Raw genomic sequence first — 13,529 nt, 5'->3', positions numbered from 1 at the left:
ATTGTGTATATTTCACAAACAGATTGGCGATCCTAAGCCCTATCTGCATGGCAAGCTCCCAGTCAGCCTTTGAGGCTTAACCTAAATGTCAGCTCCTCTGGAATTCCTCCCTGACCTATCAAAATAGAGCAACCATTCCTTCTCCCCACTGTGATAGCTGTATTTTTATAGTCCTTATTAAACATAATAACGTTTTAGCTGAGCATGGTGGAGCACACCTGTAATTCCAGCTACTCAGGAGGCTGAAGCCAGAGGATCATGAATTGGAGCCCAGCCTAGACACCTTAGCAATACCCTATCTCCAAATAAAAATAATAAATAAACAAATAAGTAAATAAAGTATTTATTTATTAATGTCTCCCTCACACTAGATGGTAATTTCTTAAGGACAAGCATGTGTTTTCTACATACTCACAATCTAATAAGGAGTTATTATGAGTAAGTACCTCTGATACACCAGGCAATTTATTAATTGTTCTGACTGTATAGCAGACAGAGGATGGACTGATGAAGAACAAACTAATAGAAGAGAATGAATTACCAGAAAAAAGTAAAAATAGTTAAAATTGCAATTGAATCACAAAGATAATATGAAAATATCATAGGGATATGACAATAATTAATACATCCTAGTGTGTAAATATTATTTTCCCCACTGTTTTTTTATTCTGCCAAGGGAGATAAAAATATTTTACTAGAAAGTCACTACATATTAAGTAATTTCTTTTGAGGTGCTAGCTATCTTAATATAAGATAGTTCCAATTAGCACAAAGTTTTACACAGAATTTTAGAAAACACAAAATATTTGTGTGTGTTATCTTGTTTAATTCTTAAAAATAAACTTGTATAATATGATAATTTCAATGTATATAATTATAGAAAGAAAAGCTTACAAATGCTAAAGAATTTTCTCATGGTCACATGACTATCATGTTGTAGACCAGGGACACAAAGCAAATCCTCTGGAGTCTCCTGGCTCCAAAGATAGCTTCTTTAACAAACTACCATGCCTTTCATTCAGGGTTTGCTGATGGTGATTAGGAGATAAAGATGATGAGGCAACACAGGTTCATGAAATGACATCTCTTTAATGGGGAAGAGTCCAGGAAACAGAAGATGCATTTTTAGAAAAAAAGCAATAGTTTCAAGTGTTTACAGGTGTTTATTATACTGGTTCATAATTTCTTTTGAGAGATTATTATCTTTGAAAAACTGATATTTGTGGATGTCCTCTAGTGAAGCATCTATCCTCCAAATCATATGAAATTTTAAGGGGCTGATTGATACCAATGATGCCATAAAAAGTTCCATGAAAAGAAGCAATTGCAGGCCTTTCCTTTAAGGGTTATCAGACTTGTAGAGTTGGGTTAAAAATGTAAATGAAATAATAGGAATGCAAGCATCCAAACAGTTACCACATAGGAGTTATCAAATTTGAGAACAGACAACTAAAATCCTCACCCACCAGGTTTTATATCACAGTATATCTTAACCCTGACCGTGTCCAACCCAGAATCACCCGAAAACTAGAAAAGCAAAACAACACTGAAGAGTGGGCCCTATTTCCAGCTTAATTGGTGTGATGTCATTGTCTGCAGTAGCGCCCAGGCACAAGATGATTTTGACCTACCTTGTGGTTTCTAAGGCACAGTCAATGTTCAGAACCAGCCGGTCTGGTGGTATTAAGAAACCATTTTTTAATGCAATCAGAAAAACGTGATAGCTGTTTTGGAAGGTAACAGCAGATGCAATGGAAGCACAAATCGAAGACATGTAGGATCAGGAACAGCCACTTAGAGGAAGTAACATTTGGACTGAAATAAGCAGAGGTCATAACAATCATCCAGACAAAAGAGAAAACCCTACCCAAAGACTGGGGGACAAAAGGAGAAGGCTGTCTTTGAGAAATGGGACAATTTCAGTTTGGCTAAAGCACAGAGGGCTAAAAAGTTTCAATACATAATCTAGAGAGGTAAGCAAGGACTAAATCATGGTGAGCCTGGTAGGCTACTTGGGCTTCATCAAAGGACAATGGCATGCAACTGAAGAATTTTAATGCGAACTGGATAGGAAGGTGCTGTTGTTGATGCATAGATGATGGATGTTAGTCTGGCTCATGGTAGCAATGAGAAGTAAAAGGACCTGAGGGACATTTATAATTAAGAGAGTCAAGTGAATAATGGGGGAAAGTGATCAAAGTTAACTCCCAAATTTCAATCTGGGGCAACTAGAGGGATACTGGAAACTAGGATGGTCCCTGAAATAGGAATTTGTGACCCAAAGCTACTAACAATCATAATAATAGTTGACATTTGTTTACAGCTTACCAAGTGCTAACATTATATTAAGCTCCTTACATTAATTTTCATATTTAATCTCTCAAACACCCCCTTGAAACAGAGTGTATTATGATCTTCAAGTAAGAGATGGCTGAAAATTTGAAAGGTTTTTCACCAGCTCATAAAACCAATAAAGACCAAAGTCAATATTTAAACTTTAATTTATGCTCTTGCCTACCACCATCCTACATCGCTTATCACCAAGGAAAATAATAAAAAGAAGCAAACAGATCAGGTTAAATTACAATTTAAAAATTTTTGAAACAATGAATTGGAATGAAGTTCATATTTTATTTATTTCTTGTTTGAAACTGATATCACTAGCTTGGCTATAATTTGATAATTAATTATCAAACCTAGAAATGGCTTCAATCCTACAAATCTGTTTTCTACAATTTATTCTTAATGGAATTACCCCAAACTGTATATATATCATATTCATATCTATTACATATAATATGAATATATTACATATATTCATATATCATATGAAACTCATGGATTTAGTACAATACCGAGTTGACTGCCTTGTAATCCATGTCTAATTTGAAATAGAGATAATAAAATTGTTAAAAATGTAATTGGAAGATACAATAGGATAATGATGGGTTTATATATTATTCCAAAAGTGATTAAACAAGTTGAATTTTTAAAATGCATTTCTGCTTTCTGGAATTTTCTATTATGTGTATTTATTTTTATAGTAGACAACTAAATTATGCATTTTTAAAATGTGTTCATTTTAGATTATCAATAATATTGATATGATTGTAAACCACAAAAATAGATGGTAGATTAGCTGCAGAGAAAGGAAACAACTTACAGTTGATTTGTCCTTGTCTCAATGAGTTTCTGTACAGTGAAATCATTAGAAAAAGAGAAAACCTTTGTGCCACATCCTCCCCACATGATGTTCTTTTCAGCTGAATTCACGGATTCACTCAAACACATCAATGGAGTGCTGACATTTCCTATATTTAGTGTCTTCAAAGGAGCAGCCCCTTTACACTTTGACAAAAAGAGAAAACACATTCAGCATATTGAGTATCTATGGAATGGAACACAATAAAATTCTTGCTTTCTGAAACTACTTCCCATTTTAAAGGACTAGAGACATCAAAATAAAAATTCAGACATGCTTTTCAAAGTATAATAATATTCAGTATCTAAAACAGAACTCAATTAAAATATTATCCTTATAGCCAACTTCTTCACTTCATAAAAAAAATTGTAATGAGGAATAACCTGGGGCTTATACTCCACCTCTGAGTCTCTCTTTAGATAGTAAAGTTTGGGTATCGAGGAGTATGAGTGGGTAGGAAGTTGAGTGAATAAGTGAATCCATAGATGAGCTGATAGATAAAGAAATAAATGCTTTAATGACTAAATTTTAAAAAATGAAGATCATAAAGTTAAATGATTTTTTCAGTATGAAGAAAAAGTTAATGGCAAGACAAATTTGCTCCCTTCCTCCTTTCCTCCCCTCATGTGTATGTTTGTTTGTGTGTGTGGGCGGGGGGGCGGGGTGCTTGGAACTGAACTGGGGCTTTATGCTAAGAACACTCTCTACTAAACTGTGCCCTCGGGGCACAAACCAGATTTAAAATTTGAATATTTGTTGTTTTATTTCACAATATATTTATAAGGAATTAGCTGCTTCATTCATACCATTCCTAACATTTCAAATCTAGTCTCATCTATCATGTTATCCTATTCATTCATTTAAAAAAAATACAATCAGCAAGTGTTTCAGAGGATCTACTGTGTTCAAGACTTTATGAAGCAATAAAAAAGTTAAAAAGCAGAACTTAATGATCCTTGTTCTCAAGGAGTTTATAATCACATAGTAGAGGGATGAGTTACATAAAACAAAGGGTTTAAAATGAATTTGATGTAGAATGCATTGCACATTACCTTAACAGCCTTATCTTCAAAAATCACTAAATTGCCATCAGCAGTTCCCACCAAAAGAAAATTCTTTTGCTTGCTAAAAGGAAAAAAAATGCCAAAGTTGTTCCAAAAAGAGCATTTATATTGACTAAGACGTCCTTAAAGTTCTCCCCAGCTTGACTGAACTTTAGGCAGGTTGCTTGCTGACTATAGTCTCCTGCCCTCCATTTTCTTGGAGCTTTTATTTAGAAAACTTGCAATTATAAATTCTTTCTCTGCCCCTTTGAGATGTAAATCTTTCCCCAGCCTCTTGCCAGTTTTATAATACAGGAAAGTCTTTCCCAAGGACCTAGGAGCCATCCCTTCAAAATTTAATCATCAAAAGAAATGGCCTCCCTATTTCCCAGTCACTGTGGGAGAGCAGGGAACTACCTTCAATGAGAGCACATTAGCCAAAGCAGATGGCTATTGTTAATGTGTTAACAAGCACCCACAGGATCCTCCAACACTTTTCTACAACTGTAGCTCACCTTAAAACTCTCCCACTTTTGTTTCAGTGGTGTTGAGTTCAATCTCTCTCTTCCTATTATGATTGCCTGGGATCAAGTCTACCTTGCTTATTTAATCATCAGTGACATTTTTCTTTAAAAATGTCCAAAGAGTTTCAGCTTCAAAATTGCCAGTGAAGTTTTTATTTCAGGTACCAAAAACTTTTGTTTCACATTTTTCTGATACTTCAAGTAATGACTTAAACCAGAGAAGTATATGGTTCATAATCTTAATGGCCCCTGGAAATTGTCTTGTCTAGTAGTCAACGTATGACTCATATCTGAAATTTTGCCATTTAGATAACTTTCTTTGGGATAAGATCCCTATAAATGATAAGGGTTTAGTCACTTTTGCCTATTAATAACTTATTAATTTCTTATATTCTTTTCCAATTTGGTGGTTATATTACCAATATGTTTAAGCCTGGTACATAATAGACTGGCAATATACATATGTATATACATGTATTCAAAGAAAGAATTAATAAAATTCATCTTCCAAGGGGCCCTATCAAGGAACGCTGACATGAGGAGAAGTAGAGATAGGATCACAGCTGAGGTAATAGCCTAAAGAAACAGTTGGCTCATTTTATGACCCTACACATAGAAAAATAATAACTTCCATTGTGGCCCAATTCTCTTGAGTAGATGCAAACCAATGAAAATAGGCTAAAAATGAGGAATCTTTGGCAATATGATAAAACGTTTGTATAAAATTAAATCATCTACATGGTATATGATTTTCATTCAACTAAATCCACAACCCTACATACCTTTGCTTAGAAAAGGAATTGCAATACAAACAGGTAACGGCATCAGTCATCTTTTCAAGGGTGTGTCTCTTACTTCCGTCTTCGGTATTGATGACCAGGAGAGTACCAGACTGTGTCCCACACACAATCCAGCTTTGCTTTTCGGCAGGAAGATGCACCAAGGCCAAGCACAGTATAGTACTATCAGCTACTTCCTGTTAACAGAAAATAATACTCTCTACAGGACTTGGCTCAATAACAAGAACTTGTATAGGACAAAAAAAATGCTTCACCAACATACTTAACTTCTTTATCTTTGTACATTTACTTTTAAAACCAATGCCAATTTTATTCAATTTTGAACAATATTTGAGTTAACTGGCAAACAATTTATGCCTACCTAGAATGCATCTGAAACCAAAATTCCAAATTATTTTTCAGTCTCAATTATCATTCTAACAAGACCATATGAGAGAATTGTTGAATCTTAAGCACAATTTTAGGGACAACATTTATTTTGAGGCAAAAATCAAAATATTAGGTTATTTTTTAAGCCTAAAATTTTACCTATTAATAAGTTTTATCAACAACTTTTTAGCTTCTGTGAATGGTGGCTGTCATCTGCACAGACCTGCTCTCTTCACCACAGAATGACAGCAGCTGATGGGCACAGGGTACGGGTTCTACCACCCTCACCTCTGGGCAGATGGCAGCAGACAACTAACTGACATGTGAGAATTAAACGCTGGTCCTCTTGCTGGGTGGCAGGAATTCTGTTGTGCTATTCACATTCCAGAGTTTCTTATGGAGTAGAGGCTGAGGTTCAGTTTCCTCAGAAACCACAGTTGTGCTCAGCTTCTGCCTCAATCCCTTTTGGCTTCCTCTACTTCTTTCCAAACTTCCAACTCCCTAAATCACATGCAATAGATTACCTGTCTCAGACCCAAAACACATATATACTTTGGTTTTAAAACACACCAGACTAATTTCATGCAAATTCCTATGTTCTAAGAGAAAGTTAATTTAATAATACTCCTACATTGGCTCTTATCTAATTTCTTTCAAGTAATTTTAATTGGTATATGCTTTAAAATATATTAAAGTAAGTGTTCTAAAAGACTTATGATTTAAAGAGTATTGAGATTTACCTCAGAAGTGAGTCCTTCAGTGTTTAAGTCAAGAAACAAGAGCTGACCTTTGTCAGTGTGCCCACACCCGAACCAAACTCGTGCATTCTTGCTGTTAGGATTTGTAGCAACCATGCATTCAACAATAAGGTTTTTGGGTATTAAAATGTGTCTCATCAGACAGATTAAGTCAGCTGAATTCAAAATGTCAAAGACCTGAGAAAGTTTTAAAATAACAAAACAACACACATATGAAGTTATTCCTCTTTAAAGATCGAATATAGAACTAAATGTCGTAGCTCTATCAAGCAAAACCTGAATTTGTTAAACTGTGATCTACTCAGATCATCAAGATTAATAATCCATACTACAGATAAAATTACACTGAAACAAATAAACACTTTCAAACTATGCATATTTTATATATTTGTATATTTGGTATTTCTTTTTAATTTGAAAAGAACAGTTTAAAAGTGTCAACTGACCAGAAGTTTAGCAATATAGAATTGAATGAAGAATAATTCTTTCAAAAATTCTGGTCAGTTGGCACTTTTGATCTGTTCTTTTCTTTTAAAATTAAAAAAAAAAAATACACACACACACACATACACACACACACACACACACACAAAAGAGGATATATCGTGCCCAGTATAAAACTATGTATAGTCGTCTTTTAATTTTGTTGTTGTTGTTGTTGTTGATAGACACAATACCTTTATTTACTTATTTATTTATTTATGTATTTATTTATTTATTATGTGGTGCTGAGGATTGAACCATGTGCCTCACACATGTCAGGAAAGCATTCTACCACTGAGCCATAACCTCAGCCCCATATGTGTCATTTTTTCAATGTAGTTTGGATTATTAATCCTGATGATCTGGATGAATCACGGTTTAACAAATCACAAATGATTTGAAATTTTATGTATAATTAAGCTAAGAATAGCCAAAAATACCTAGAGAAGAAAAATAAGTGAAGAGAAGAAATTAAATAAAGCTACAGGAAAAATAGATAAGTTGACCAATGGAAGAAAATATGTGTATGGAGATGTCTATGTATTTTTGACAAATTCCAAAATGTTCATGTCAGATCAGTGAGAAAGAAAGGAAAAGAAACTAATAAATGAAGCTGGAAAAACTGGCTTTCTATTAAGAAATAGGAAATTGGACCCAGATAAATATACCAATTCTACATGGATTAAGAAAAATGCCAAAAGCATAACTTTAAAAATATTTTTAAAAATCATAGGTAAATATTGTTGTGACTCTGGGTGAAAGGACTTCTCAAAACAGGACTTGAAAAGTAATAACCATAAAAAAGATTGCCAAATTTATACATATTAAAATTAAGAATGTCTTCTGCTCATTATGGGATACTCTAAGGGACATTGAAAAAGGCAAGCCACACGAACTCAGGAAAAAAAAATTTAACATATATAATTTAAAAAGGATGAGTATACTGTACTTGAAGAATGTCCTTTTCTTACTGTGATTTGTAGGCAAATGGACAAAATAACAAAGAGTCATTCCACAGAAGAAATACACACACACACACACACACACACACACACACACACACATCTGGGGTGCTGTATATATTTTCTGTGTGTGCCAAGATAGTGGAGATTATAGGAGTCCCACCTTATAATTATTTTCAACTCTATGTTAGTGTCTGTGTGTATTTATGTGTTTGAGTACATATATTTGAAGATTTTTACATATTATGTTTATATATGTAAATATATATGTGTATATACATATATATATATATATATATATATATATGATGTTCTACACAAAGCAACAATATTTGACCATAAGACTACCTGGGCAGAAGTAGGTCTTTCTTGAGGATTTTCTTTCAAACACTTTTTAATTAACTCCTCAACCATAGGCCATGGGGCACAACCATATTCTTTAACTGGATCTGAAATATGAAAAAATACAATGCAAGTACACTAAACAAAATAAAAGTTATTTATTTTCTCTCAACATATTTAGAAGTTCAAACATTGCAAAGGAAAACATAAAACACTGAACTTCCTGATCCTATAATTATTGTGAACTCACTTATTACAAAACTAAAACAAATTTTACAACTTGGTCTCCACTAAACACATCAAAACAGATGTTTTTATTCCTTATGGTATAAAAAAAGAGACACAAATACCAAATGAAAAAAAAAATAAGAGATTTCCATTTCATACCTGTGTTTAAAGTAGATTTTTATTGTTGTTGTTGTTGTTGTTGTTGTTGTTGTTGTTTGGGGGATACTGGGGACTGAACTCAGGGACACTCAAACACTGAGCCACATCTCCTGCCCTTTTTTGTATTTTATTTAGAGACAGGGTCACATTGAGTTAATTAGTGTCTTGCCATTGCTGTGGCTGGCTTTGAGCACTTGATCCTCCTGCCTCAGCCTCCTGAGCCATGGGATTACAGTATGTGCCACCTTACCCGACTTAAAATAGATTTTGAAAACACTTTTGCTTATATACTAATCAGGCCTCTATGGAAACACTTTTTAATACTCAAAGTAAGCAAGCATTTAATTTTCATATCACCACAACTGGTTTGTGCACATTTGTTTTTTTATAAGAGGAATGCCATACTTCAGGTTGGTGCAGAAGAGAGTATGGGATACTTTCCCTGGAAACCTAACTGCTAAAATAAGGGAATTGACCTAGCTCATATCCAAAGCTTATCAAAGTAACAATAAATTTCTTTTGCCATTATCTTTAAAGGTCCCCTAAAAGGAACAGCAAATGCTATATTCTTTATACCTGGCCCATAGTGTACACTGAGAAGTTATTTCTTAAATGAGAAAGAAAGCAGAATACATGAGAAACAGCTAAATAAATTTAAATGGATACTTCATAGTGAAAACTAAAGTGATGATCACAGAATGAATGACAAGGTCCTAGGATTTCTTGAAAGTATGGGAAAACCATTCAAATTAAGGTTTGAGCTTATTAAATACTCATTTACTCATTCTTATTAATAATTTATTAATAAAATTATTGTTATAAATAATTCAAGCTTTCCTTCCTGCATATAAACTATTTCACTCCAGAAAATGAAAATATTATGGGCCAGTGAGCACATGGTAATTCTTTATGAGAATTAGAAGCCACCAAATCAGGTCCTAAAGGTGGTTTTCCCTCCCTGAGTATTCTAAATATAATGCCAGATACACCAATATTCACTTGAGATTCTTTAGACCTAGAGCTCTTACATTTTCATATGGTTTTTATTAATGTATCCACAGGATTTTAAAATGTCCATACACTAAACAGAAATCATCAGCTATTAAATGAACTCAGCATACAACTACTTAGAAATGAAGTGGCTGGTATCAAGGGAAAAAAATCTTTATTGTACATAAAAATAGAACTTACCAGGCAATTTTCCTTGTATTGCTAATTCATCAAACTCATTTGGAAACTTCAATCCCTCTACTATTCTACTTCCAGTTGTCAAAATGTCATAGAGTAGCAAACCAAATGAATAAACGTCAGCCTGTTGGTTATAAATGACATTTCCTCTGGCAACTTCAGGTGCACGAAACCCTGAAAGCAAGCAAATACAGCAATAAATATGCCCAAGCCCAGGGCCCACTCATCCAAGAGGGTATATTCATAAGCTATGTGTCATATAAGAGAGTTGGGGAGATAAGTTCTAAATCATGCCATGCTACCTCTATAAACAGACAGCTTGATAGATCAGTGAATAGCCTTGTCTCAGGACACTTCACCATAAGGTTGAGCCTGAAGGATAATAAGATCTTTCAATCTTTATTATAAGATCTCATAACCCCATTATAAGATTTTCAATCTTCAATTAGATTAATTTGAGGGATAAGGATAAACATTCAAAAATAAATTATTAAGTAGAGATTCATAATTAAAGAAATGAAGCCTCATAGGAAACAAACCTGCATCATTTTTCTCATTCTTAATAAAACCTATTACCAGAGCAGTGACTTAAAAAGAGATGGTGAGAAGGAAAGAACTTTCCAGACTTCCTTGAAAGTCCCTATAACCTGGACTAAAATTCCAATGCTCCCACTATTTCCAGGACTGAGGACATGTCCTACCAAATGAAAAAATAAAAATAAAAACCCTAGTTATTAGAACAAATGAAAGTCCTCTCTCTCAGGCTCATACCTGAAATTCTTTTAAAGGAAAATAAAACTTTTATTCCAAATCTTTTAAACACTTCAGGGAAAAATGGAGTGACTTCAATATTATTAGTAATAGTAAAAATATCAGCAATCCAAAGAAATTCATCCACAAAAGGAAAACAGCTAATCAATGTATACTATGCAATCTATAAAAAAAATTTCATAAGACAACATGCTATAACACAAATGCAAAGAAATTGTACAATGTAATTCTGGATGGACATAAAGCTATCAAATGTATGGAAAAAATATCTGATTTTCTTAAATGTGATAATGGTACTGTGAATTATTATAAATGGATGTCTTTAGTCTAAGGAAATACTCTCTTATATGTTTACCAAAAACCTAGTGCAACATCTACAATTTAATTTCAAAGATTCATCCACAAAGAGAGCAAGAGAGAGAACAGGTGGGCAAACTGTTTATAATCAATGAATCTATGCATAATGGAAATGGGTATATATTGTACTATTCTTTCAACTTTTCTGTAGGCTTGAATATTTTCAAAACAAAAAGTTGATGGGAATGTACATAGATTAAAAACTAGAAAAAAATGTATTCAGATGTAATACTGAAGATTTTATGTGCTAAAATTTGTGTTCATTTTATTTTCTTTTTTAACATTCCATATTTTTTACAATGAACATTGATTATAGCAATTTAAATATGCAGTCAGGAAAGTAGAACAGTGTATTAGCTCACAGCCTTCCAGGAATAAATGACTACATGTGGAAATTGTTCCATTTAATAGCCATCAAGAGGGAAAGTTCAGCAGTCCTCCACCAGGCAGAGGAATCAAAAGGATGGAGATATAAAATTTGAGCATGATATTCCCCACTGCACTAATTATTGGCATTCCCATTCTCTAGATATGTAAATATATTGATATGCCAATATGCTATCTTACATATCAGTTGAATAATAATATAGATAATATTTACATGTTATAGTAAGTAACAGACCTAATATTTCAGTCTTAAATACATTTCGCATTTCTGAGAATAAGAACATTTTCCTATGTAACCATCTAACACCACCCTCACACTCTGAGTTTATGAATTGTGTAAGTAATTACAACTTCTAAAACATATCCCTGATAAAGCCTACTTGTCACATAATATAAACAAACCTAACAGCTCTTGAATCATATTACTATACCATTTTACAGACACCTTGAATGTTTAATATGATATGCACACCACTACCTGTGGTAGACAGAAGAGACTTCTCATTTTACAAATGGCACATGCTTCTCTGAAAAGTTATGTGGTTTTCCTAAGGCCACAAATATAATCAATGGTAAAGTAAAGAGTCCTTAAAAATAATGAGCTACCCACACATTAACTAGCTCCTTAACTATCTTTATGCTTATCTCTTAGAATTTAAAATGGATTTTGGAGTCTGATTTAAATCTTGTCTAATTATTTATTATTCACTTAACATGTTAGTTGAATATCTATTAGATCAATGTACTATTCAAAGACTATTAAAATGTTCAGCATATTTCTTTCCTTGATAATTTTACTATTAGAATTTGAAATCAGGATCATAGAACGGGATGAGACTTGAGGGTTTATTTGGTCTAATTTCTAAATTCTCCTCCAGTACATCTAACACTACCATATATATTTTATTATAGCTTTTATTTCTGTAGGCATCAAGTCACAGAGTAGAGTTGCCCAAAAGTTTGGAATTTTTTTCACAATGATTCAGAGGACATTAAGAAAGGTAATCATAAATATATGAAAAGGAATATTTACTTCAAAATGGAAATGCTTTTAACCTTATCTTCCCCCTTTCAAAATTCATGTCTCCATTGACATGATCCCTACTATGGGAACATAAGATTATTTATACATTCAGTAAGTACTTAAATTATAATACCCTTATAATCCCTCTTTAAATTCATCCAATTAATTTCTAGTGTCCTTGACTGCATTAACAATTTACTGATGAACACCACCCAGCTATTAAGTGGTGGATCCACTTTGATACTTCATAAATGTTCAATAAATTATTGTCAAATGCATGCATAAATGAATAAAATCAGTTTCATTTTCCCTTGAAGAAGTATGACAATTACAGTGTTGAAATAATTAGGAAAATATAACTCATTGTCTAAAAACTATTTTTAGAAATAATTTTTCAGAGAAGTTTGCATTTCAACACATGTAACGAGTAAATAAAGATCCATAAATAAAGAAAATGAGAAACTTATGAATTAAGTCTGAGTATACATCACAAGGTATTCAAAAACATATATTTTATTTCTTTTTTACTTCCAGATAAGTATGAGCACGGCATGTTCATAATCTCAGATGAAAGTGAGTAACCAGAGAACATCTTATTTACCCAAGACTGTCATATTTACATGGATGTTGACAGAGCGGAAGCCATCAGTCGGCATTCAGCATTCATCTCAGTCAACACTGCAATTGTCACAGGACCCAGAATTAACTGTCACTCTCAGCCGGAAATCCATTTGAGTTAAAGTTGAAACTTTCCAAGTTATTTAATGTTGAAATCATCCATCCCATTTACCTTTCAACATGTAGACAGGCATCACACTATAGTATAATCACTGAATTTTTTCTGCCTTTGGACCCCCGACTGCGTGGTGCTGGGGCTCTGCTGTTAGACCGTGTGGGTTTGCATCTTGAACTGCCCTACTGACTTTTTTTTT

At 33.3% G+C, this 13,529-nt stretch overlaps 1 protein-coding gene across 1 annotated transcript in view; it reads right to left on the bottom strand.

Moving 5' to 3' along the window:
* Lrrk2 (leucine rich repeat kinase 2) overlaps nt 1–13,529 on the bottom strand; it is a 128,444-nt gene that overhangs the window by 6,046 nt on the left and 108,869 nt on the right. The window contains exons 42-47 of the mRNA XM_076854312.1: nt 10,062–10,232; nt 8,490–8,590; nt 6,679–6,873; nt 5,552–5,745; nt 4,255–4,327; nt 3,164–3,348 (exon numbers count right to left, since the gene is read on the bottom strand). Coding sequence (XP_076710427.1) covers nt 3,164–3,348; nt 4,255–4,327; nt 5,552–5,745; nt 6,679–6,873; nt 8,490–8,590; nt 10,062–10,232 — 919 coding nt within the window. The remainder of the gene's footprint in view (nt 1–3,163; nt 3,349–4,254; nt 4,328–5,551; nt 5,746–6,678; nt 6,874–8,489; nt 8,591–10,061; nt 10,233–13,529) is intronic.

This window comes from Callospermophilus lateralis, chromosome 4, assembly GCF_048772815.1.
Source record: "Callospermophilus lateralis isolate mCalLat2 chromosome 4, mCalLat2.hap1, whole genome shotgun sequence".
NCBI classification, from domain to species: Eukaryota; Metazoa; Chordata; class Mammalia; order Rodentia; family Sciuridae; genus Callospermophilus; species Callospermophilus lateralis.
Note: the sequence above shows the minus strand (reverse complement) of the source record. Positions and strands in the feature narration are given on the sequence as shown.